Here is a 27,915-nt window from a genome sequence, read left to right on the forward strand (position 1 = left end):
CCTCCTGGGGCTTCCCTGGTGGCGCAGTGGTTGAGAGTCCGCCTCCCAATGCAGGGGACACGGGTTCGTGCCCCGGTCCAGGAGGATCCCACATGCCGCGGAGCGGCTGGGCCCGTGAGCCATGGCCGCTGAGCCTGCGCGTCCGGAGCCTGTGCTCCTCAACGGGAGAGGCCACAACAGTGAGAGGCCCGCGTACCGCAAAAAAAAAAAAAAAGACCCTCCTGAAATGCACTGATAGGCCCAGAACCCATGAACGTTGGGGTGGAGGAGGCCTCTGGGGAAAGGGCCTCGGCCCTGTCGGGATCTGCTCATCTGAATTCACACACAAGATCTGCGCTGCCCTGGGACAGAACCGCCTTGCTTTGCTCCCAAAGCGGACATCATCCCTAGGCAACTGAAACCTGAAGGAAGAAGATTTAATAGGAAGGAAATACTCGGAACGGACTACAGGCAGACCTCGTTTTATTGTGCTTGGCACAGTAAACACACAGATACCGTGTTTTTTACAAATTGAAGGTTTGTGGCAATCTTGCGATGAGCAAGTCTATTGATGCCCTTTTTCCAAGAGCATTTGCTCACTTCATGTCTCTGTAACACATTTTGGTAATTCTCACAATATTTCAAGTTTTTTCATTACTATTATATTTGCTGTGGTGATCTGTGATCAGCAATCTTTGAGTTTACTATTGCAAAAAAATTACAGTTCACTAAAGGCTCAGATGGTGGTGAGCCTTTTTTAGGAATAAAGTATTTTCTAATCATTGTAGGTACATTGGTTTTTTAGACATAACGCTATTGAAGCCGAGCAGGACCCTGTGGGATTCCTGGGCACAAAAGCCTTTCTGTGTTCCCTTCACTGAGTTCCAAAGGACAGGTTCAAACAGTCGCTAATCAGGGAAGGGAGGGGATGCAGAGACAAGGGAGGAGCGGTCAGGAATCAGTAGTGCAGCCTTGGGGCAGGGTCCTGGTTCCCCAGCAAAGGATACACATAACAGTATCTTTGAGCTCTTCTGCAGAACTCAAACCCCCAGCAAATGGAAGATGTTAAGTCCTCGATGAAGCACGCTTCATTCCAGAGAAGGTCACGGTTCGTCCATCATCACCTGATGCCAGATGATCCCTGCATTGAAGGAAGGCAAGCCCTGCATGCCCCCTGGTCCTTGTCAGCAACCCCGCCCCTTGACTATAAAACTCATCTCCAACGCCCCTGGGTTCGGACACACAGTTCTGAGGGCCCACTGTGACCCCCTTTGCCTGGCAAAGGAATAAAGCTATTCTTTTTTACTTCACCCATAACTCTGTCTCCGAGAATTAATTCGGTGTCGGGGCACAGAGGCCGGATTCGGCCTTACTATTGCACACTTAGTAGACTACAATCTAGAATAAAATAACTTCTATACACATCGGGAAACCGAAAAAACTTCACGTGACTCTCTTTACTGCAATATTTTCTTTATGGCGGTGGCCTGGGACTGAACCCACAATCTCCAAGGTATGCCTGTACTATGAGAACTAGCCATGTCTGAGGACTTTAATTGGCAACAATTGTCTTACTACCTAGAACAGACAAACCAAACGCTAAGATGGGCTTTCTGATGTGTCTAGGCTAACGTCCCCAGTCACTTAATCAAACACTCTAGGTGTCAAGGTGAAGGTATTTCATAGGTGTGATTAAAGTCTATAGTCGGTTGATTTTAAGTAGAGGAGATTATCCTAGATCATCTGATCAGCCTGATCTAATCAGTTGAAAAGCCTTAATGCAGAGCTGAGAATTCCCTAAAGAGGAAGAAATTCTGCCTGTGAACAGAAACGTCAGCCCGTACCTGAGAGCTCTAGCTGCCCTTCCTGACAACCTGCCTTACAGACTTTGGATTTCCCTAGTTAGTCCCCCCAGTCAAATAAGCCAACTCCTTGCAGTAAATCTCTTAATATATGCCTCCTGCTGCTTCTACTTCTCTGGCTATAGCTCGACTGATACACATACTAAAGAAAATGATGAGAACACAACCTGTTGAGCCCTAAAGAACTGCCTGGGGACCGTCACAATTGCCATGTCATTCTCAGCCATTAGCATCTCAAAGGGGCTCCACAAATGAGAATCAGGATGAAACTGCGGGGTTGGTGGGAAGAGGCTGTCAATGTTGTTGCTTCAGGGGATCCACACCCCCTGAAAATGTACAATACATTTCCTAGATGTACAATAAATTTCCTAGAGAGTTACCAAAGTTTAAGAACCACTGTTTTAACTGGTTTTGCTAAATCCCTGGCACACCCCTGAAAACTAAAAACAGAAAAAAAGAAGGTATCCACTTTCAACCTAATCCATGTGGACATTGATGGTTTATGCGGATTTGAAGTCACTAAGTTTTATAAGCGTTAGTCAAAGACCTCAAAATAAAACGCAGACAGAATGCTTGACCTTCAGCTAAGATCAAGGGCAGGAAAATAATTATGACAAAGTGGGCATTTATGTGTTTTCCAAACCATAAGTTCAGCCACAGAACTCAAATTCACGTTGTAAGCTACCTCTTAGTTGAACTAGCTTGGTATACAAATGGTAGACACATTTTTGCCTTTATGTCACATGGGTGTCACATGATTTGTTTGCCAAAAGAATCTAAAGCAGGAGTCCTCAGACGTTTTGGTGCGTGGACTCACTGCCCATCGACCGCCACTGCCACAAACCCTGACCAGGAGAGGAATATTGCGATGAGTGGTGAGATGGGGTCCAGTGTTTACCAGCTATTACAAATAAATTCTGAAGCTAAATACATTTCACAAACCAAAGTACAGATATTGACACATCAAAAATAAACGCTACAGGGCTTCCCTGGTGGCGCAGTGGTTGAGAGGCCGCCTGCCGATGCAGGGGACACGGGTTCGTGCCCCGGTCCGGGAAGATCCCACATGCCGCGGAGCGGCTGGGCCCGTGAGCCATGGCCGCTGAGCCTGCGCGTCCGGAGCCTGTGCTCCGCAACGGGAGAGGCCACGACAGTGAGAGGCCCGCGTACCACACAAAAAAATAAATAAATAGATTTAAAAAAGTAAATGCTACAAGACACACCCATCCTGGGGAAGGAAAGGCAAGCACCTCTCCATAAGGGCTGCGGAGGTCACGGGGAGTGTGCTGAGGTTTACTGGGGCCCACAGCAAGACATTCTCTGGTTGGAAGAGGCGCAAGTGACACCAAGGAGGGACAGCTGAGCAGGGAAAGGGCACCGCGATGCTCCATCAGGTCCTGTCCCCTTAGAGGATTAAGTCAGCACCCAGCCGCAGGCTGCTCTCCTGAGGAGGCCTACTCCAGGCCAACTCCAACCCACTGACAGGTCCCGGCCAAGGAGGGACGTGCGTCACAGGTGTCACCGCATCCAAGTCCTCGCAAACCCCGGGGGATGGGGAGGGACAAAAAATTGTTTAAAAATTTAAAATGCTACAAGAAATCGGTCCTGGAATTACTTGAGGGCACTCCCAGCCTATACGTTTGAGAGCCAGTAGTCTGGGACTCTGAAGACGCTTTTTGCCTCAGCAAAACAAAATGCTGTGATGTTCCAGCCATTGGATCAAAATCATGAAAGCCGCTAGACAGCAGTTACACGGGGCGGGGCTGGAAGTCCCCTGTGTCCAAATGCTGAAACGGATGATGAAGGTGGATCACTGACTCATCTGTGAATTGCAATAAGGCAACCAAAGCCCTCCCCCACGTCTCAAGCTCCATTAGAGACAGCTGAATGAGGACTAAATAAAGCTTTTCTTCAATCTGGTACAATCTATCAGGTAAATCCCTTGGCTAGCCTTAGAAAGACACTAGCCTGTGGGGAATATTTTAGGACTGGATCAGCTTGGAAGCAGAGACATGGGTGCAAAGACCTGGGCAGACATGTTCCGTGCTTAATTATTTATTATAAACATTTGTTTCCTGCCCATTGGGGTATTGTAATAAGCAACAGATTGTGCTAATGTTCTGGAGCATATAATGAGCTCTTTGTCATACAGTTTCGGAACAGTTTAAGGTCATAGAAAGCAATATGATACTTACTTTGCTGTGACGGTACCATTTAAACTCACAGAATTTAAAGAACAGTATAATGGTGTCTGCAAAGTGACTTCAAATTTTGGTAATACTGGAAAAGAAAAGCAAGGATATTTTAAACAATCCACTTACCTCTCATTTTACAACTTAACAAACTAGAGAACAGAACTGCTCTAAAGGAGTTGATAAATGGTACCATTTGCACTTAGATTCACTAGGCTAAAAGTACACATTAACAACATACAGATAAAAGTACTTCATTCCACTCAAAATCAGAAACCCTACAAGGCTGGTAACTAGACAGCGATGGGGATGGGGGAATTGCTATGGACACTCGGGCCTGTGAAACCTCCCACCGGTAGAATCTAAACTGTATCCACATGCAAAGCCATCTGAGTGCTAGCAGGCCAGGGTTTTCACTCACCTGTCACCCACCAATGGGCACTTACTGCTTGTTAAAATACTTCCATATCACTCGGTAAATAGCTACTTCTGAGCAGCCCCTTCCCTAGGACTTTTTTCCAATTTGGTTACGAAAAGCACATTCTGAGACCCTAAGACTCTCCTTTTTCTTCAGGGTGACACACATGCAGTCACAGAGAATCCATGTCCTTTGAGACCATCAAAGGTAAATGTGGTGACAGTCTAACGCGACGGATTACTACGAAGTTGTGTCCTAGGATTTCTAGTTAATAACTAAGATAGGGCTACAAAGTAATGATGCTTTTCTTGTGCAACAGGTACTGGTTCCTGAAGGTAACCCTAAAATTAGAAACCTCTACTTTGGTTGGCTTTATATAATGAGGCTATGAAATATTTTATAAATAGTAATATTATTTAATATAAAGCACCTCACTGGAGTAAAAAAAAATTTCATTTCCTCCCAATCTATAGAAATATTCCTCTTCTCTAACTTCACTGACCCATGAAATAGATCCATCTCATAACAGGGCATCTCACCATTCAATTAACGCAAGAGAAGAATCAAGACGACCAATAAGTCCGCAGAACAGGACAGACCTCCAGCTCCAGGCGAAAGACCCTTGGAGTGCCAAGATGCTCTGAGGCCCGAGACCACTCCAGGACTCTGACCCTCCTCCAAGGTCCTGGCCACTCAGAGATAGAATTTTCTTAGACCAAGGAAATTAAAATGTCCCCTCCTCAAACATCACAGGTTGGCAATCAATTGCCCCTCCACTACATACCCCCTTCAACAACATACAGCCACCCAGCACCGCCTCTGTGTGAAATAAAAACAGCCTATAGAAGCCTCAGCCACCTCTGATGTATTCCCCTAGATCGGGGCTGTCCAAAAGAAACAAGATCTGAGCCACATGGTGTAGTTTTAAATTTCTAGTGGCCACATTTAAAAAGGAAAAAGAAGCAGGTGAAATTAATTTTTGTAATATTTTTACCTAAAGCCATATATCTAAAATATTATCATTTCAAGATGTAATCAATATAAATAATTATTATTAATGAGCTATTTTTCTTTCTTTTTTTATACCGTCTTCAAAATTTGGCATTCTACATGCTTAGAGCACATCTCCATTTAGACCAGCCACGTTTCAAGCGTTCAGCAGCCAACATGGTGAGTGACCCCTGAACCGCACAACACAGCTCCAGATCGGGAGTCAGTAAACAATGACCAGCACGAGCTAAGAATGGGTTTTGCATTTCCAATTGGTTGGAAACAATCAAAAGAAGACTGTTTCACGACATGGGAAAATTATATGAAATCCAAATTTCCACGTCCATAAATAAAACTGCATTGGATCACAACCACTTTCACTTACATACTGTCTATGGCTGCTTCGTGCTACAACTGCAAAGTTCAGTAGTTAAGACAGAGCCGTGTGGCCCACAGAGCATAAAGTTTTACTATCTGGCAATTAACAGGAAAAAGCTTTGCTGCTCCCTGTTCTAGGTGATCATGAGGCTGAGCTGTGACAGTGCTGTATGGGATTCATGGACCAGAGCCACGAAGGGGCAAGCAAACGACTTTCCAGAATTTCTACTGTCTGAATGAGACACAATCTCAAAAAGTAACACAAATCAGATGAAAAAGCTTGTGTGCAACCTCAAAACAGCTGTTCAAAGTACAACTAATTGTGGGGTCCTATGCCTTCACTCTCCGATTTCCTTCCTCTCCATCCACCAACAAAACACTTGGGTCGCACGTTGCTTACATCTACGTGTTTCCAAATGCGATATTACAAATGGGGCACCTGCAGGAAGAGGATTTACTCAAGTTAAACCCTGTCTTCACCAGTGCTGACCAAGTGAAAGATATGGGAAATGACTGTGGTTATGCTTTAACAAAAAACACCGTACAAAATTTTAAATATGTTATGATCACAACAAAGTAGAAAAACAGAATAACTATACATACAAGGAGCAGGATAATGGGACTACGACCAATCTTATTCCTACTTTACTCTTTATAAAGAAAAATGCTCAGACCTATAGGAAATACTAGGATTTTACCTGGTAAAAATCCACTGGGATTTTTACTTTAAATAATATATCTCTTAGAAATTTCTCTTATCTATCTCTGTGGAAAGTAATAAATGTGTTTTCCATCAAAATAAGTTGAAGAACTCTTACCATATTCTGAAACCTGAAATGACTGATAATATGTCTGGTCCTATTGGGAAGAAGAAGAAAAAGACAAGAAAATATATGAGTTCTTATTTAATTACTTTGCTTGCTGGCTTACCTCACAAAAACATTTAGAAAACATTTTTAATTACATTTATAATTATTTAACAAACGAAACAATTTATTTTAACTTTGTAGAAGTTTATTTTCAGTTATCTGCAACATGCAGTCTGTGAATTTCATGAGTTTTTCTTAACAATCCACTAACGTAACAAGGTGACCTGTCTCTTTAATTCACTGCAGGTCATTGAAACAAACCGCTTAACCTGACTTCCCTCATTTGTGAAATGAGAACAAGATTAAATTAGATAATTTAGGAATTTATCAAGCAAGGGGAGCACATGTCAAACTAACAGGAAATGACTTCAAATTTGGTTTGTCTATCCCTATCAAAGCAAACCAATGAAGAATATATAAAATAGTCAAGAATGCAAAATCATCATGGACCAACACCCTTTATCTTCCTAATTCCTTGAAGTATTTTCTACTGTAACCCTTAAATCAGTACACTTTACCATATTTTTTTTTTTTTTTTTTTTTTTTTTTTTGCAGTACGCGGGCCTCTCACTGTTGTGGCCTCTCCCGTTGCAGAGCACAGGCTCCGGACGCCCAGGCTCAGCGGCCATGGCTCACGGGCCCAGCCGCTCTGCGGCATGTGGGATCCTCCCGGACCAGGGCACGAACCCGCGCCCCCCGCATCGGCAGGCAGACTCTCAACCAGTGCGCCACCAAGGAAGCCCACTCTACCCTATTTTAACAGATACTGTTAATTCTTTCCTTTACCAGTGTCAACAAGAAAACGTGTGGCCTAGAATATCTTTTTTTCTCCAACTCCTCATATTTCTAATTCTCCGTTCCTAATCATACGTAACACATTAAATAGAACCACTTCAAGATAGCTAAGAAATTCCACCAATGAAACGTGTATTCCAATTCTGATTCCCTAAGTTTATCAAAGCAAATACACAGATGCAGCTACAAGATATTGGCTTTTTTTTTAAAATCATATTTGTTTAACCTAAAGTAACTGTACATCACCTAAACTAACATGATAGTATAAATCAACTATACCTCAATAAAAAGTAAATAAAATTTTAATAAATAAACTGTACACCAGCAAACTATTTTTTAATCCTAAAAGAAGGATACAGTTCATTTCAAAGTATAAGACAAATATAACTACTTATATGCCAACAAAATAATTGTCTAAAACCTGGCTTCAGTGTTGGCATTTAAAGTAGATCCCAAAGTATTGGCCCAAACCATCAAGCACCTCCCTGGGACTTCCCTGGTGGCCTGGTTCGATCCCTGGTCAGGGAACTAGATCCCACATGAATGCCACAACTAAGGAGCCCACCTGCCACAACTTAGACCCGGTGCAACCAAGTAAATAAATAATAATTAAAAAAATAAAAATTAAAAAATAAATAAATAAATAAATAAAGTAGATCCCAAAGAAACTGTGTTGATCAGTCTTTAAGAATCTCCACATTTGTCACTTCTATCTTAAAGTGTTTTCATGTCATATAAAGGAATGTTATAAATTACATGTCTTTGATTCATTTATAAGTTCTTATTTGTCATCCTCAAAAACTAAATCAAGAAGGCAATCTACCTTTAATGCCTGTTTTACTGATAACATAAGAATTCTAGTCGTGGGACTTCCCTGGTGGTCCAGTGGTTAAGAATCTGCCTTCCAATGCAGGGGACGCAGGTTCAATCCCTGGTCGGGGAGCTAAGATCCCACATGCCACAGGGCAAGTAAGCCCATGCACCGCAACTACTGAGCCTGCGTGCTCTGGAGCCCACGCATGACAACAAAAAGATGCCGCAACTAAGACCCGACGCAACCCAATGAATAAATACATAAAAATAAAATAAATATTAAAAAAAGAATTCTAGTCTTTAAATTACTTTTTGCTTTACAAGTGAGGTAAAGCACAGGTAAGGCTGTGGAATAAGCAATTTAACAACGATGATGTCTGTTCCTCAAGTTCAGTTCATACAGCAAACACCAAGTGAGTACTACATGTAAAACACCACGTGAGGCTCTGTAAAGGTTAATTACAGTTCTCAGCATCAGAAGTTCAGTCTAGAGAGGGAGCAGACACAGTCCAGTGCAAACCTACAAGGCTGACAGTGCCCTGGAGTTTCGTGCACTGTGCTCCTTCTCTCACTCTCCCCTATACTTGACTTACACACACTTCCACCTCTGCCCATCTTCCAAGACTTGGCTCAAATATTACTGCTTCTCTGGATCCCCAATTTAAAAGTAATCTCTATGCCTCCATGCACTTTAGTCCTCCTTTCTTTGTCACTTTTCACCCTGTATCCTGAATATTTAGGTACATGGCTTATCTTGCTGCAAGTTCTTTGAGAGCCAGGTCCATGTTACACCGTGGTTTTATCCTTCATAGTTTATCCCTTGAGTTGCCAACCTAACAGACTGCCTGATACCAAAAAAGTTCTCATAACATGTATTAGACTGAATAAAAAGTGCTAGCTTTGGCAAACGTGGAAAATCAACTAATTTGTTTGGGCCTCCTTTCAACAGCCTTGAAACCAACTTTTAGGCAATTATTTAACAAACAAGTAGTTACATTAGTTTACATTTGAAATAAAATTCTCCCTTCCTGCCTCCTACATTGCCAATCATCCCTGACAATTCCTGGATTTTCCATCTCTCTGGTTAGTCTCCTCCCCTTCATTCAGTCTGTAAACACTGTCACATCTTCTGTTCTCCTGGTACTCTTATCTTTCTGACTTGTTGCGTTAACGGTCCTTTCTTTTCTGATCTTGAAATGTTGGCCCTTCGCATCCTGAACCCAATGCTCTTGATAAGTGAGTTCATCAATGCTCATGGTGTTAACTGTCATCTCCACGCTAAACACTCCTAAACCTTTATCTCTGGCCATCCCTCAAGCTGGAGATTCAGACTCAAATCCACCTTCGGGACACCTCCACCTGAATGTTCTACAGAACATCCTGGACTCTTTTATCTGGGTTCAGCCTCCACCAGGGACCTTTTCTTGATCGCCTCTCCCCGTGCTGGGTTAGAGCCCCTTCTCTCCCATAATACCCTGTGTATCACTCTATCACTTTACTTAACACAGTATACTATAATTATCTGCTTTGTGCCCATCACCGGAAACAGACTATGAAGTCATTGGGGGCACAGCACCTAATTCAACATGCTTTCAAGGTTTGTTGAATGAATGTATGTATTAATGAATGAACGCATTGAATTTTGTCCCCGGGCTGGTTCTGATACCGGAGGCTCATCACATTAGCCTCAGTTATTGTACAGCATCTCCTGCAAGAAACTGAAATAACCTTCAGACTACCCTGAGGAGACACAGCCATTTGTCAAGTGACCCATGGTTTAAGTTAACTAAGTAAGGAGGCCATTGGACTGATGGGGCTCTCATGCTGTGGGCGCCCTACGTAAACAAACCAGGATCTAAGGCTGTGAATGCCTCACGGTTATGAAATCAAAATGCTAAGGACAACCAGTCAGAAACAGTCACCTAGGCTTTAAGCTATGGTCAATCTCTGATTTCCTTTCTTTGCTTCCACCTTTTCTCTATAAAGTCTCTCCACCTCTTGTCTGAGGGGACTCTCCAACCACTTCCAGTTTGGCACTGCCAATTCCAATCGATTTCTCCTCAAATAAACTCAAAGTTTTTAATATGCTTCAGTATATCTTTTGAGATTTTGAGGTTTCCAGCGTGGTCTTTGGGAGACTGTAAGGTTTTTGAGAAAGCAGGATAAAAAAACCCGTGAAGAGATCAAGGTTTTGGTCTTAGATATGAAGAATTATATCTTTTCTGTAAAAGAAAAGGATAAGCATGAGATGGGTGCAGACAAGATAGATCTGTAAATGTGGCAGAGAAATTTAAAGAAACTCCTATCTGATGACATGTGTTTTCTTTACAAAGTAGAAAGGGAGATTATCTACTGAGAGTGAGGATGGAGAAACCAGAATCTCCCCAGAAGATAGCATTTTCCTGAATCCCTTCCCTCATTAGAAAGAATCACAAATATCCTGGTACCCATCAAGACTGGAGCTAAACATCCAAAGAGCTGAAGTTGTTCTGTACCCGATAATTACTCATAGTGAGAGGACTTGGGAAGAATGGATCTAACCAACAACCAAGACACAGACTATATTGTCTGTGACACAGGGCTCCAGGCGGAAGGAGCCTGGTGCAGGCATCCTATACCACAAGCACATTCACACCCTAAGAAGTTTCCCCATTTGCAGCACCAAATACATTATGCTGTACAAGGGACAAACTGGTTTCCTTAGTAGAGAAGTACGAACGAGAAGCATGCTCTCTTTTAAAACAAACAAAGTCACTCATTTAATCCTCTCTGTTGCTACTGAAAGTGCAAAGAATTGAGGTCTTCAAAGACATGCAACATGACCAGCTTTCTTAGGCACCAAATTCAAGCAAGAGGGAAAAGCAGAAGTGTAGCTACAGCTTTGTACTGAATGGGAAAGGCACCCTTGAGGCAAAATAATTCCATGTGCTGCTCATTTCTCCTTTTCTTACTCCACCCAGCGCCTCAGTACTCATTTCAGGCTCCACCTTGGTACCCAGTGTGCTGCCGCCAGCAGTTGGAGTTCCAGTGAGTTACAGATCTCCTCCGTGTCACTGACAAGCATCATACAGGACTACACACACATCACATGAGTATCAAGTTGCTGCCTTTGAGGTTGTACAATAATAAGATAAAATAATTGGATCCACTGCATAAAGGGTATCCAGGACATCTCTGTACTTTCTGTGAACCTACGTCAAACAAAAAGTTCTTTTAAAAATTAATCTTCTTACAGATTCACAGACATAGAAAGTAAACTTATTGTTACCAAAGGGGAAAATGGGGGGGATAAATTAGGAGTTCATGATTAACAGATACACACTACTATATATAAAATAGATAAACAACAAGGACCTACTATATAGCTCAGGGAAATATATTCAATATTTTGTAATAGCCTATAATGGAAAAGAATCTGCAAAAATGGATATATATGTATACATAACTGAATCACTGTGCTGACACCTGAAACAAACACAGCATTGTAAATCAACTATACTTCAATTTAAAAAAAAGAGATGCAACTCTAAAAAGAAAAAATTAAAGTCATAGAACTAAAAAAAAAAAATTAATCTTATGGCTCATAATACCAAGATTATACAGTCTGCCAGGTGACAGCGAGCTAATCCTTAGTAAATACACTAACGGATACTACATAGTTCCCTACCAGGCAACGCATATGCTGTAACATGAGTCTCCTAGGCTCAAACCCTCAATTCAAAGTCCTGGCTGTTGTGTTCAGAATCTGAGACATTTTGAAAACAATGCAATGTATGAGGGAGTGACACGTGTGGCAACCGAAAATCATGTGACAGAGGTGGGCACCCTCCCCACCAATGCATCCAGACAGCCCTGTTGACATCTATGTTCAACCAAAAAAGTGACTGTCTTAAAAGAGCAATTGCAGCACATATTAAATAATTTAACGTTCTAGAGCTGAAAAGTATCAGGAAATCTAGCTTCTAGCCCTGACCCTACCATAACACCACCTGAGCCCAACCAGGTCACTAAGATTCTTCCTCCATCAAAGGAGGAGATGAGTCTGGGTTACCTCTAAGATCCTCTCCAGCACCAAAACCCTGTGAGATGCGCTGACGGACTTCTCAGACTCCCCATTTCACTGATGATCAGGACACGCTAAAATCCGATACCAAAGTTTTCTGACTGAAGAGAGGGGTCGGTAAGGGACATGTGAAAGGAAGGGCAGCCCTAGGGTAGCTTCTGGAGGGAAAGAAGAAGACAAGGAACTCCTGACATATATTAGCTTGGAGCCAGAATTTAATTAAATGCGTGCCCCCAGGGACTGACAATTAGCAGATCAAACGACCCAATAAAGTCACAGGAATAATACGGCACAAAACTTGCGCGTGCATCTTGAATTTCACAAGAGACCAGGATATTCAGTTCTTGACTGAAATCTTTTTTAATCTTCAAAGTCAGAAAGTCCAGAATATTAATCCAAAAGACCTGTTTCCTTCTGGCTCACAGGTGCACCAAGTACACAGCTATATATTGCACGTAACCTCAGAATGAAAATATATGAACATATCTCTACTAAGTTGTAGTCTCATATAGAAGACTGGGACTATAGGTCATAGAGCGTCACAAAGGATACAACGACCAGTAGCAACAGTCTAGGAGAAACTGTTCAATCACTCCATTCACTCATTCTTTCATCCCACAAGCATAACTGAGTTCCTACAACAGGACAGAATAAATGTGGAAATTAATCACACAGAACTCTTGTCTTACGGATGCACCCCAAGTGCCCATCAACAGATGACTGGCTTAAGAAGATGTGATGTGTGTGTGTGTGTGTGTGTGTGTGTGTGTGTGTATAAAACGGAATACTACTTAGCTGTAAAAAAGAACGAAATTCCATTTTCAGTAACGTGGATGGACCTAGAGAATATTATGCTTAGTGAACTAGGTCAGAGAAAGATAAATACTATGATATCACTCATATGTGGAATCTGAAAAATAATACAAATGAATCTGTATACAAAACAGAAACACACTCACAGACATAGAAAACAAACTTATGGCTACCAAAGGGGAAAGGTGGAGGGGGGAGGGATAAATTAGGAGTATGGGATTAACAGACACAAACTACTATACACAAAATAGACAAGCAGGGCTTCCCTGGTGGCGCAGTGGTTGAGAGTCCGCCTGCCGATGCAGGGGACACGGGTTCGTGCCCCGGTCCAGGAGGATCCCACGTGCCGCGGAGTGGCTGGGCCTGTGAGCCGTGGCCGCTGAGCCTGCGCGTCCAGAGCCTGTGCTCCGCAGCGGGAGAGGCCACAGCAGTGAGAGGCCCGCGTACCGCACAAAAGAAAAAAAAAAATAGACAAGCAACAAGAATTTACTGTATATCACAGGAAATTTTACCCAATATCTTGAAATAACCTATAATGGAATATAATCTGAAAAAAAGACAAATCACTATGCTGCACACCCTAAATTAACACAATATTATAAATCAACTATTCTTCAATTAAAAAGAAAGAACTTGAGTCTTCCAGGAACTCACAGTCTAATAAGTAAGGCAGTCATATTCTGTTAAGCTACACTAATCACGGTTTGGAAAGATGAAACAAATTCTGGAAGTTGATGGCGGTGATGTTTGTACAACAATGTGAATGTATTTGATGCTACTGAACTACACACTTAAAAACGGCTAAGACGGTAAATTTCATGTATACCTTAACACACCAAAAAAGGAAAGAAAAGCCTACACGGATCAGTAAGTGCTGTAGAGGTGCTGGGTAGAAGGACCTACAGAAGAACGGAGAATGAAGTGCTAGCCTCCACCAGCTGACATGCTCTAAAAAATCCAAATTCTAAAACTAACTCCTCCTTCCTTTCTTCACTGCACATGCAAGCAAGAACTTACAGTCTTTCCCCCCAAAAGCAGCCTTCTTTCAAGCAGAGGCTAGCAAAAGGATTTTGGAAGCCACATCCACGTTCCAGAGAAGATGCACTGTTCGCTGACCCGTCACAGGCGGCTCCAAGCTCTGTTCAGCCATCATCACCTGCCAGGGGATCACCAGACGCCACTCGTGGAGCGTTCCAAGCTCAAGAACTGTCCAAACGAATGTGTGCTCTTTTGCAAAGGACGATGGCTTCAGAAAAACCCTGACAGCAGAAGCAAACTGACCAGGGAACAGCTGAGCAGAAAGATAGATAAGGAGCATCTGAAAGGCTATAAAAAGCCACGCAGTGCCCCTCTACCTGACGTTCCACAACAACTTGCTCAGGAGAAAGGAGACTTCATCGTTACAAACAAAGGAACAATTCAGTGCAGACTGCCTCTGAACTACACAACAATTTTACACCCACAAACTAGCACACAGGGCACCGAAAAAGTGATCTCAGGCCTCGGGGCTATCACGCTTTCTACCTTCTATTTCTCATCTGCCAGCCCAACACTGGCCTAAGATCAAAACAAGGGCTGAGAAACTGCGGTCAGTTGCAGCCAGAAGAGACTGAGAGGTCGTCTGGTTCAGGGGTTCCTACGCAGGCTGTGTACCCAGATCTCCAGAAGGGCTGCTGTAAAAATTGAGACCGTGACCCCAAATCTGCTTTAGAAAGTCTAGGCTGCCAGGGGGCCGTGCGGAGCTCCTCACCTAGAGGGGTCAAGTAAGCAGCTCCGTCTCACCACCAGGGAGTTCCAAGAACGAATCAGGGGCGTGCCTTTTCCACTACCCACCACCGCCTCTCACTGGAAGAGACAGAACCCGAAGATGCCTAGCTGTGGGCACACAGCAGCACTTCTCAAATCGTGGTCCCGAAAACAAATAGGATTTCCTAGAGTGCTAATGTAAAATGCAAACTCCTGGGTCGCTGCCTGCGATACTGACTTGCCGTCTGGGGGCGGGGTGCTGCGCTGCGCAACTTGAACGAGAGCTGCCATCGGCGGGTTCCCAGGCACACGGGTGCGTGGGAACCACGGCTAAGTCCCAGCAGCGGGAGCTGTACCAGCCACTCTGGGAGGAAAGACACGCTGTCTGCTCCCAAGGAAGGAAGGTGCAGGGCTGCGATATCCAGAAGCAGGGCTCTCTCAGTGCTCTTCCTTCGGGTCCTCAGAGGAATGTGACACCGATGCTTGAGTCGCCCAGAGACCTGAAACTCTGGGCCAGCCGAGGCTGCCCAAGGGAGAGGGCAGTGTGGTAAGATCCCTCCTGCCTCCTGGAAGCCTGGTGCTCAGACACCAGCGCCAGCCTCTCTTTTAAAGAACCTCTAAAACTGCCTTCTAGTAACCTGGAATACAATTTATAATCAAAGATGCCAGAAAATTTGCAACTAAATCCGGAATATACACAGAACAGAAGATGTGTCAGCCTTAAAAAGGGAAGGAAATTCTGACGCGTGCTATAGCCTGGATGAGCCTTGAAGACGTTAAACTAAGTGGAATAAAGTCACAAAAAGACATACACTCTATGAGTCCACTTCTATGAGGTACTAAGAGTAGTCAAAATCATACAGACAGAAAGTAGAACGATGGGTGCCGGGGACGTGAGGGCAGGGCTGGAAGGAGGGAAATGCGCAGTTACTACTTCATAGGTACAGAGTTTCCGTTTTGCAAGATGAAAAGAGTTCTGGAGATGGATGGTGCACAACATTGTTGCAAAACATTGTGAATGTATTTAATACCACTGAACTGTACACTTTAAAAGAGTTAAGACAGTAAATCTCCTGTTATGTATATTTTACCACAATTTAAAAAATAGGGAGAAAAAAAAAAAACATTTGCAACTATTTGGGAGAACCAAGGATACCAGTCAAGAGATAAGGCAACTAGAGAAATACTACAAAAAATGAAAATACAAGCGATGCCTGACTTTTAAAACAAATCATCTTCCCAAGGTGTATTTGTAAGATGATTATCAACTTAGAGCCCATTTCCCCACTTGACCTGTAATGTACATGATGTATAACAACTCTGTAAAACACGTGTCTGTGGAGGGGTATTATGGCTAAAATAAACCCCTTCCCTCTGCAGGGAGGGTCTGGTGCTCCAGAAAGTTAAGGGAGAACTGATGGAAAAGGGCCTGGAGACGTGGAAGGGACCAAAGTGTGGGAGAGTCGGCAGAGACGGTAATTGTCCCCAAAGCAGCGAAGAATAAGTCCCATCCGATGCAATCATATAGATTAAGTATATGCATAAACAGCACACAAAAAAGTCAGAGTTCTTACTAAATTTTGCTAACTTTAAGAGGGCTTAAAAATAATAATCATCAAGACTTGCTTTATAATAATGCCATGCTGATTACCCGCACGTCACTACAAATCAAGGCTCTGGTAAGTCCTGTATACATTGTCCTTCAGTAGTAATACTAAAATCAGGCCATATTTTTTCTAGAGACAAAATGGGATTTCAAAACAGTCTCCTGAAAATAATTATTTTCCCCTCCCTAAAATTTATACTAAGCATGGTCACTGCCTTGGGAAAATAAAAATATGGTCTATAATGGTGGATAGTTTAAATGATAAATATATTTCCTCCATAATAATTATTCACAGCTAAAAGGAAAAGAGTTTAATAATAAGCAACATAGAGGCCTTGAATGCTGTGCAGGAGTCAAGGAAAGAGAAACCAGAGACCAAGGCTGGATGCAGTTTGCTTGTCATAACATTTCTTTGACTATACTGACCTCTGGTGGCCATTGGAGGAGTCTTTTTTTTTTTTTTTTTAAATAACGGGGCTTATTTTCCCTCAGTTGTGTGCCTTCACATTGTATCACATAGGGGGGCTCCTTTTACAATGTATATGTATATTAAATCATCACATTGTACACTTTAAATATCTTACAATTTTATTTGTCAATTATATCTCAGTAAAGCTGGAAGGAAAAAACATGATATCACCACTAATAAGTTCCTGATCAATATGCCTGTCTTCAAAAAGATAAAGATGTTTGGGGCTTCCCTGGTGGCGCAGTGGTTGAGAGTCCACCTGCCGATGCAGGGGACACGGGTTCATGCCCCGGTCCGGGAAGATCCCACATGCCGCGGAGCGGCTGCGCCCGTGAGCCATGGCCGCTGAGCCTGCGCGTCCGGAGCCTGTGCTCCGCAACGGGAGAGGCCACGGCAGTGAGAGGCCCGCGCACCGCAAAAAAAAAAAAAAGTGATCAAGAGACTGGCACAACATTGTAAATCAACTATACTTCAATAAAAAAATATATATTCTTAAAAAAGATAAAGATGTTTATAGAATGTGGAAAAGGGGACATTATATTTAGTTCAAGACCAATGACTATGGTGTAGCTTTCACGCATTCATTTAACAAGTACTGACTTCTACCTTGTGCAAAGAACCACGCTAAGTCTCCACGACACAGGGGAACAAGACTCTGCCTACCGACCTCATACGGACTCTGCGTATCAGGTCCTGCCAATCAAGCGACAGGAATGGACCAAGAGAAGCACAGTGTGCTACGCAAACGTCCAGAGGCGCTAGGCCATCAAAGATAATGCCTGAGGACAAAAGCAAGGAGCTAGAAAAACAGGGTTCCAGGCAGAGGGAGCAGCCTGTGTGGAAGGCTCTGGGACAGGACGGACTGGCGAGTTTAAGATACTTAAGGAATAATACATCTAAAGCATAGAGTTCAAGGGTAAGGGTGGCCCTTAACAAGGCCAGAGAGGTGGGCAAGGACCAGATTTTGTGAATTTTTTTTAATTTTTCAAGCACTTGAATTTCCTTAAGAGCATTTATCTTTTTTTCCTATTAAAGCAATAGGACAGGTCAAGTCCACAAACTACTACATGAGAAATCCGGTAATTCTTTCACCCTGCAGTCTCACATCTCCCAGCCTTTCTCCACTATTCTAGTCTCCTCTCTCCTCTGGTACATATTCTGTGTACCACTCACTGAACAAAGGAATCCCAGAGAGGCTGCTACCCACAAGGCTGAGACCTGGTCACTGTGCAGAGGTGGCCTCGGAATGGGCCAGCGATGGACATCTGACCCAGTGACCCATCCGCGGGCTGCCAGCCACCCGTGCAGAGGCTTGCTTGTAGTACCCTGAGGACATGGTTATTAGGCTAAGCCAGTGCGCTCAGTCCAGATCTGGACCAGAGAACACCCTAGAGGCTGGAGAGAAGCGAGGGGAATGGGGCCGACCACAAGGACAGAGGAAGCCGCTGGCCCCAAAGCACAGGCGCTCATGCTGACAACAGACCATCTTTATCCCCAGGCGGCCTGAGTGAGACTCGCTCCTTGGAGGCACCTGACGGGCCTCACTGACTGAGCGCCTCACAAGTCCTCTGCTATTGCACCACCTCGTGTTCTTCTGTCACCCTTGTGTCACTTAACTTTGTCAAAATTGTCATCTCCCCACAATAGTCTTTGAAGACAGAGATCAGGTGTTAGGCTTCCTGGTATCCTATCACCGCACTATAAGCCCTCAACACATATTTGATGGAGGATAGTAGATGGATGGATGGATGGGTGGATGGATGAATGGATAGATGGATGGATGGATGGACAAACAGCTGATTCCTGGGGAAATGATAATGAAATCAAAACGTGGGAACAGAGAATAAAGTCCTAACTCCTTAAAACTCACAACATGCCTCCTAATCTGCAGCTCCCAGCATCCTCGACGTGCTCCAATCCCTCCGTTCTCCCCAGTCCCCAGACCCCGGGGCTCTCCTCCACCTTCCCTGCCTCGACACAAACCCTCCTCTCTCCTACGTCTCACAAACACCTACTCTGTCCGCCTTTTCTACAAGCTCCAATGTCTGGTCCCCCTGGCATTCATCACCCCCGCTCTCAGCCCCCATAACTCCTTGTACGCTTTCTCACTTCGTCTGTGGCACAAACTCTCCACGAGCCCAGCGTGATCCTCGTCTTCATGCAGACGCTCAAAAAACATGTGCTAAGGGGACCTAGTTCTGCTTTCAAAATGTGGCCCCCGAAAATGCTAACTAAAGGAAAATTTTTTAAGTTTTAATTTATTAGGTACTCGGTACTTTTATCTTACCTCAGGCCACCCGCTAATGAATGACTAAGTGGCTCTCGAAGGAGGAGGGAGAGGACATTTTTCGAAGGGGACATTTGGTGACATCTGGAGACATCTCTGGTTGTCACGACTTGGAGGGAGGGGACAGCTGCTACTGGCATTTAGTGGGTTAAGGTCAGAGATGCTGCTAAACGTCCCACACTGCACAGGACATCCCCGCAACAAAGAATTTTTTACCGTAATGTCAAAAGTGAGAAGCCCTGTTCTAATAGAATGTTTAAAGCTCTCATGTATATACATTTTAATAAATTCCAAACAAAAAATTAGAAATATTCAATGAATCTTCAAACACCACAGAGTGATGCACCAGAGAAAACCCGAGGCGGAGACACGGAGGGCGTTCTAGTGCCCCTGCCCTGTTAGACCTCGGAGCCATGGGAGTTGGCAGCAAATCCAGGAAGTAAGCGGGGGAGCTGGGCAGAACGAAGCATAGGGGAGCAGAAGACTGACGTAGCTGTTACGGTCACTAGAGTTTTGTTGTTGTTTTTGCTTTTGCTTTTAACACCTTTATTGGACTATAATTGCTTTACAATGGTGTGTTAGTTTCTGCTGTATAACACAGTGAATCAGCTATATGTATACATATATCCCCAGATCTCTTTCCTCTTGCGTCTCCCTCCCATCCTCCCTATCCCACCCCTCCAGGTGGTCACAAAGCACCAAGCTGATCTCCCTGTGCTATGCGGCTGCTTCCCACTAGCTATCTATTTTACATTTGGTAGTGTATATATGTCCATGCCACTCTACCACTTTGTCCCAGCTTACCCTTACCCCTCCCCGTGTCCTCAAGTCCATTCTCTACGTCTGTGTCTTTATTCCTGTCCCGCCCCTAGGTTCGCCAGAACCTTTTTTTTTTTTTTAGATTCCATATATATGTGTTAGCATATGGTATTTGTTTTTCTCTTTCTGACTTACTTCACTCTGTATGACAGACACTAGGTCCATCCACCTCACTACAAATAACTCAATTTCATTTCTTTTTATGGCTGAGTAATATTCCATTATATATATGTGCCACATCTTCTTTATCCATTCATCTGTCAGTGGACACTTAGGTTGCTTCCATGTCCTGGCTATTGTAAATAGAGCTGCAGTGAACATTTTGGCACATGACTCTTTTTGAATTATGGTTTTCTCAGGGTATATGCCCAGTATTGGGATTGCTGGATCATATGGTAGTTCTATTTTTAGTTTTTTCAGGAACCTCCATACTGTTCTCCATAGTGGCTGTATCAATTTACATTCCCACCAACAGTGCAAGAGGTTTCCCTTTTCTCCACACCCTCTCCAGCATTTACTGTTTGTAGATTTTTTGATGATGGCCATTCTGACCAGTGTGAGGTGATACCTCATTGTGGTTTTGATTTGCATTTCTCTAATGATTAGCGATGTTGAGCATCCTTTCATGTGTTTGTTGGCTGCATGAGCTGCTTGTATATTTGGGAGATTAATCCTCTGTCCGTTGATTTGTTTGCAAGTATTTTCTCCCATTTTGAGGGCTGTGCCTTCATCTTGTTTATGGTTTCCTTTGCTGTGCAAAAGCTTTTAAGTTTCATTAGGTCCCATTTGTTTATTTTTGGTTTTATTTCCATTACTCTAGGAGGTGGGTCAAAAAGCATCTTGCTGTGATTTATGTCATAGAGTGTTCTGCCTATGTTTTCCTCTAAGAGTTTTATAGTGTCTGGCCTTATGAAATTAGAACACTCCCTAACACCATATACAAAAGTAAACTCAAAATGGATTAAAGACCTAAAGGTCACTAGAGTTTTTAAAACAAAGATAAAGTAGGTTAGACCAATCTCTCATCAGAAGTCATTACTCTGAGACATAAGATTTGCCAAATAATTGCTATGTACTCACTACTTAGTTTTAAAATACTCAATGTGTGCAATAACTAAATACAATAAATATTTAATCAGCTTTATACTAAAATGTGAAATGTCTTAACCTTCAAACGTTGCATTATATAAAAAGACAACAATGATTGAAACTCTAATATGTTATAACACAGGCTAACCCATTGCTGATAAAAGTAAATTAAAAATAAAACCACTTAAATTATCTAGATACTCAGATTAATGTTTTTCTGTTCACTAAATAAATGACTTCAGAGATATTTTCCCCACTGGACCTATTTAAAACATTTTAACATTCCCCCTCAAAATGTATTTATACTCACATTCACTTGAACTTGGATGGACCAGTCACCAAGCATTGGATGGGAAAATAACTGGAAAGTTTTAGAAACGACTCCAAGATCACTTTGTTCTGACAGCCACTGTTGGATCAAATTTGACTTGGGATCCTACAACGAAAACCATGCATGTTAACGACATAAAACCCCCCGTCTGATGTATCCAACCTAGTTACGAATACGGCCCTGCAGTCCTCCCAGGCACATGCAAAGTGTGGGACAGAGGGAGTTCTTGGAAAATGTCAGCTCTATGCTACCAAAGACGATGAATAAAAATTACTTCTTTTCTCATATTCTCCTGAGAGCATCTTTACTCTGCTCCACCTTTTAAATCTTGGCACGTACTTCCTTCTACATGAAACACTACAACGTGTACCTCACCAGACCTATGCTGCTGCTGGTGGTGTTGCTGAGAGAAAACCCCGCTGTAGGGATAGCAGGCCCCTGTATCAAAGGCACTCTGCCTTATCACCACCACTCACACGTCATTCAGTCACTAGGATTCCCCTACAGCACAGGATTATCCTCCCATTACAGCTGAGAAAACGGGTGCCCAGAGGGGTTAGGTAAGCCCTCGACCACAAACAGCTGGTCCAATATCACAGCACCAACACATGATGGAACTCAGGATTCAAACCCATGTGTCTTTTGACTCAACAAAAGTTGTGTCATGGGTGTGCTTAACCAAGGGGATGCATGAAGAACACCTGAGTCTTCCCAGGCTCTCCCAGAGCACGCTGCCTCCATCCAATCCCATCCCAGCCCTGTCAACTCTGTCCCTTTAACCTCTCACGTCCAGCCACCATTTTCTAACTATCGCAACTAACCTCTCTCCTCCAGTCTTGCCCCTCCAATACATCTTCCCCACTGCCAGACACAAACCTGTAGCTGAGGCAAAGTGGCTGAAACACCAGACACCGCTCCTGGCAAATTACAAGCAATGAGCAAACACTCGCTATGACCAGTATATCAGACCACCAGGTGACGATGACTTCTGTTTGCCAGTAGAATGAGATCTACACTCGTCTGCGTAGTTTACAAGACTTAGTCAGCGGACCCCATCTACATTTCTACGCACATCTGCCTCCAAACATACAGACTTGTTTGCAGTTCGCCCCGAACGCCCATGCACCTAGGCCTCTACCATTGCTGCATTGAAGGCCCTTCCTTCCTTGTCCAGATGGTGAAATAAGCTCCAACTTCCTGCCCTCTACACATGCCTCCAAGAGGCAGAAGTGGCCACTCCCTGGAGAAACCCCAATGCGCCCGGAGTTTACCCCCCTAACATGTACTACTGTTTAAGGTTATCATTTGTTATTTGGGTTTTTTGGTGTTTTTTGTCATTGTTACTTTTTTTTTTTTTTTTTTTTTTGCGGTACGCGGGCCTCTCACCGCTGTGGCCTCTCCCGTTGCGGAGCACAGGCTCCGGACGCGCAGGCTCAGCGGCCATGGCTCACGGGCCCAGCCACTCCGCGGCATGTGGGATCTTCCCGGACCGGGACACGAACCCGCGTCCCCTGCATCGGCAGGTGGACTCTCAACCACTGCACCACCAGGGAAGCCCCATTGTTACTTTTTGGTTTTGGTGTTTCTTTGTTCCCTGGATTATGAACTCTGGGATCAAATTTTTTCCCTGATTCTTTTTTTTTTTTTGAATTTTATTTATTTTTTTACACAGCAGGTTCTTATTAGTTATCCATTTTATACATATTAGTGTATATATGTCAATCCCAGTCTCCCAATTCATCCCATCACCATCCCTGATTCCTAATCTCTATCCTCTGACTCAAGGTAGCGGGTTGGCCTGGTTATTAGAAGCCAGAGGAAACCTCCCTCCGCAAGCAGGGGAGACTGTGTAAGTCGGGGTAAGTACAATGCTGAGAACTGAGTAGGAAGTGGTCTAGGAAGGCAGAAACTAATTGTTAAAACCAAAGATCAGGGGGCTACCCTGGTGGCGCAGTGGTTAAGAATCCGCCTGCCAATGCAGGGCACACGGGTTCGATCCCTGGTCCGGGAAGATCCCACATGCCGCGGAGCAACTAAGCCCGTGCACCACAACTACTGAACCTGCGCTCTAGAGCCCGTGAGCCACAACTACTGAACCTGAAAGCCACAACTACTGAGCCCATGCACCTAGAGCCCGTGCTCCGCAACAAGAGAAGCCACCGCAATGAGAAGCCTGCGCACCGCAACAAAGAGTAGCCCCCGCTCGCCTCAACTAGAGAAAGCCCGCGTGCAGCAACTAAGACCCAACGCAGCCAAAAATAAATAAATATATTTTTAAAAAAACCAAAGACCACAAGCGGGTCAAGAATAAGCAGGTCACCATCCTTGGCAAGCCCTGGGGCAGGCAGTGCAATCAGAGCTGGCTCTCCTGCCCCTGTCAAGACTGGGATGGCTACGGAGCTCAAAGGATCAAAAACAAATGAAGAAATACAAAGAGCTAATGAATATATGCTGTCTAAGAATTAAGGGAATGCAAATGAAAACAATGAAAGGCCATTTTTCTTCCATCACACTGACAAAAATAAAAAATGATAATAATAATTCCCAGTGTCACTTAAAATGTAGGGAGAGAAATGTACATAGTCCGCCGATGTATTATTTTGGTGAAGGTACACATTTCTCCCACAACCCTACAAACAAAGGAAATCCAAACTGAAGTCTTCGATGACCTGGAGGATATGCAGGGCTGGGAGTGAATGAGATAAATCCCTCGTTTCCCAAGCCTGTCTTGGACCTGGGCATATCACCCACAAGGAAGAGACAGAGAATGTAGAAATGCCACAAGTCCTTACAGAGCACATGAGGATTTGAACAGGCGACGCATGGTGGCATCACAGCAGAGCCCAGCATTTGCATGTGGTCACCTGCTACTGGGATGCACACAGGACAGCCAAGTATGATGTGAACAGTGCCCCTGTCACAGCCTGAACAGCCACGTGGCTGGAGACACTGGGAAAGTGGCCCCTCGTGCTCTTTGAGTCACCTCTGCACAGCCTGGGCTCTCCACCAGGTGCCTGTGTCAGCCACCTCAAGCAATAAACTCCCTGGCTGGAGAAGGCAAATACTTCTGCCAGTCCCCAGAGTCCTGGATTACGCGCAAGGTGTGTGCCTAGCATGCAGAATTAAAGACATCAAATCACTTAAATAAGGTGCCACCACTGCTCCAGGCCAAAGTGTCAGAGCACAGGCACGGGGCAGACCCCAAGCTAGCAGCTGTGCCCACAAGATCACTCACCTATACCAGGAGCAACAGCTTCTCAGGAAGGGCAGCCAGGGTAGAAAACGGCGCGCCAGCTGGCATCACACGTTGGAGACACTTATTTCCGTAGTGTAAGGACAGACTGGCTGCAGAAAGCCAGAATTAGGGGAAGAGGTTTATTCCACCATAAAAGGTCCCTGAAGCCCCTTTGCTTCCTGAGAAGGTCAGTTACTGGGTCAGGGAAAACACCCAATGATCCCAAGAAAACACTGAACATGCCTGAACATGCTATGATGGTCAATATTTTAGCCACATCCTACAGTCAGTCATTCTTGGCTGGGCAAGATGGGCCCCAAAAAGCGGGCCTCCTGTAGTTCCCAGGTGCCTTCTCCACACTTGCCTGCAGGTGGTGCTGTGCTAGAGAGTACAATTTCATCCAAGTCAGGCGCTCTCTTTACACTACAGTCCCACTTTTCTCTGGGAAGTTTTTCTAAGAAACCACCTGTCCCATACTGAAAGATGTAGAAAAAGAAAACATCACAGTCTGGTGAACCCTGGCCCAAAGGGCTCTTTTCAGATGGAGGAGCGCAGGGTGTGGGCATTCACATCACTGCTCTGACCCATGAGTCCTGTGGTGAGTACGGCACCCACATGTGCATTCACTCACTGGTCCCAGACACAGTGGGTTCCGGGTAGAACTCTCCTGCCCTGGCCAAGGGGACCACCCAGCCGCCATGCCAGCGGGATCCCTCAGGACCAGAAATAGCAAGGGGAAGGGCTCTCTGTGCACTTCTGGGAAAGCCAAATGTGACAGGCCAAGTCCAAAATCGGAGAGAGGAACCCAAAGAATCCACAAATCACAATCAGCAGGGTTCGTTCTGGGTTAACGCTTACGACAGACAATTGATCCAGGGCTGATTTTTATTCGCCTGAGACACAAAGAGGCAGATCGACTGTTAACAACCAGACAGTCACTTCTAAATCCTCCATTTACACAGAGCATCTAGTAAGTGCTCAGTATTTGTGGATAAATGTTGAAGGACAGTATGAATGGCATCCCTAAACTGCTCAGAGAGTTCCATGAATTTAGAAATGCTATTTGCTACGGCGACCTGCTTTATTCCAACACAGCAAAGGCAGACGTTCACAGAGCTGCTGACTCTGAAATAATACCAGTTCCATTCAAGAAACATGCCAACCAATGTGATAGTTGCTACAAACACATCTTGGCTTGAAGTTATATGTACACGTGTTTGCTTGATTTTTGTTTGTGTGTTTGTTTAGCTCATAACAACAACAAAAACTAAGAATAGGAAGATACTGAACTAAAAAGCCTAAATTTGCCTTCCATTCTGTTATTCCTCAGAACATTTTTTTTCCTGTGCCACATCTTCTTTTTTGTTTTTAACGTCTTGATTGCAGTATAATTGCTTTACAATGGTGTGTTAGTTTCTGCTGTATAACAAAGTGAATCAACTATACATATACATACATCCCCATATCTCCTCCCTCTTGCATCTCCCTCCCACCCTCCCTATCCCACCCCTCTAGGTGGTCACAAAGCACTGAGCTGATCTCCCTGTGCTATGTGGCTGCTTCCCACCAGCTATCTATTTTACATTTGGTAGTGTATGTATGTCCATGCCAACCAGTGTCCTGGGACTGAGGGGATTTTCCAGTACTAAAATCAAGAGAGTCCCAGCAAACTGGTCACCCTATTTCTGTGTCATTGGTCAAAGGTCTAATACTCTCCTCAGCTTAAACGTAGAAAACCCGGTCCAGCCGGATATCAGTTGCCTCCAGCTTGGCCCTCACTGGAAGCACTCAGTCTGCCAGCCATGCTGCCTCCAGAGCCCAGAGTACTCAGGCAGAGGAGGCCAAAAGATTTCCTGCCAGAGGGGCTCTTAGTACAACAATAGCTAATGTTTAGTGAGTATGTTCTATGTGCCAGGCACAGTTCTAAATGCTTTACTTGAATCGTATCACATAATCCTCACAAAAACCTTTACAAGGTGTTATTTTTACACATTTTACAAATAAGGAAACCGAGGCTCAGAGAGGTTGATTAATTTCCTCAAGGTCACAGAGCTAGCACCTATTCTTCTTAGAGCAGAGAGTGATCCTTTTAAAATGTTAACTCAGATCCCATCATGCCTCTCCTCAGAATTCTCCAGTGAATTTTCATTTCACTCACAGTAAAATCCAAAGTCCATATCATAGCCGAGAAAATCCTGTATAGCCCCTCATCCAGCTGACCTACCAGTACCTGATCTTATCTCCCTAATATCTGTCCCCTCACTTCCTGGGCAACAGTGCACTGCAAGCTTGTTCCCCCAATGCACCTAACAATTTCCCACCTCAGGGCCTTTGCATATGCTATTCCCTCTGTTTGTGGAGGCTCATTCTTTTATTTCCTATAGGTCTCTGTTCAAATAGGACTTCTCTAACAACCCTATAGAAAACAGCAAACACAAACACTCTCTCTCTCTCTCTCTCTCACACACACACACACACACACACATACACACACACACACACATACACACACATACACACACACACACACACACACACACACACACACTCTTTTTTTATATATCTGTATGTTTATTTATTGTCTGTCCACTACCCACTGGAATGAAAAGTCGATTTAAGCAGGGACTCACCTTCTGTATCGAGGACACAGAAGTTTAATAAATGTTTGACAAATGAATTAATCAATGAAGAAGCCAGGACCGGAACCCAAGCAGGCTTGACTCTGGAGCCTAAGCCCTTAACCCAGTGCTGTACCATCCCCCTTCCTAGAGAAACCATCCCACTTTGGGAGGGTAGCTTAGCCACGTGAATCCTAAGACATCCCAGTACCAACCATGTGAGCAGAACTTCCAAGAGAGCTTCAGTGAGACGGCTTTGAACCCCCAGCTTTATTTCTGTCTGGCACTCACCTTAATTAGAATGTTTAAAGACGTTTTGTAAGGCTTAAAATCTGAGAAGAGTGTAACAACACGAAACTTCACTTCTTGCTTTGGTTTATACAGGGGCTTGTCTGTTTGAATGAAGACAGTCATTCTCTTGGTCTCAAATGATAAGCGCGTACTATTCGAGAATAAAATCTCATCCTGGGCACGTCCAGTGACATGGAGCTCATAAATCTCATCACCACTGTTCAGAGGCAGCTGGGGGGAAAAAGACATCAG

The 27,915-nt window shown here is 44.0% G+C and overlaps 1 protein-coding gene across 5 annotated transcripts in view; it reads right to left on the reverse strand.

Moving 5' to 3' along the window:
- CD109 (CD109 molecule) overlaps window positions 1-27,915 on the reverse strand; it is a 123,495-nt gene that overhangs the window by 68,200 nt on the left and 27,380 nt on the right. For all 5 annotated transcript variants that reach the window (XM_060167572.1, XM_060167570.1, XM_060167569.1 and 2 more), the window contains 4 exons: window positions 27,664-27,894; window positions 21,499-21,624; window positions 6,638-6,677; window positions 4,037-4,121 (listed from right to left, as the gene is read on the reverse strand). In XM_060167572.1, coding sequence (XP_060023555.1) covers window positions 4,037-4,121; window positions 6,638-6,677; window positions 21,499-21,624; window positions 27,664-27,786 — 374 coding nt within the window. In that variant the 5' untranslated portion in view covers window positions 27,787-27,894. The remainder of the gene's footprint in view (window positions 1-4,036; window positions 4,122-6,637; window positions 6,678-21,498; window positions 21,625-27,663; window positions 27,895-27,915) is intronic.

This window comes from Lagenorhynchus albirostris, chromosome 12, assembly GCF_949774975.1.
Source record: "Lagenorhynchus albirostris chromosome 12, mLagAlb1.1, whole genome shotgun sequence".
NCBI classification, from domain to species: domain Eukaryota; kingdom Metazoa; phylum Chordata; class Mammalia; order Artiodactyla; family Delphinidae; genus Lagenorhynchus; species Lagenorhynchus albirostris.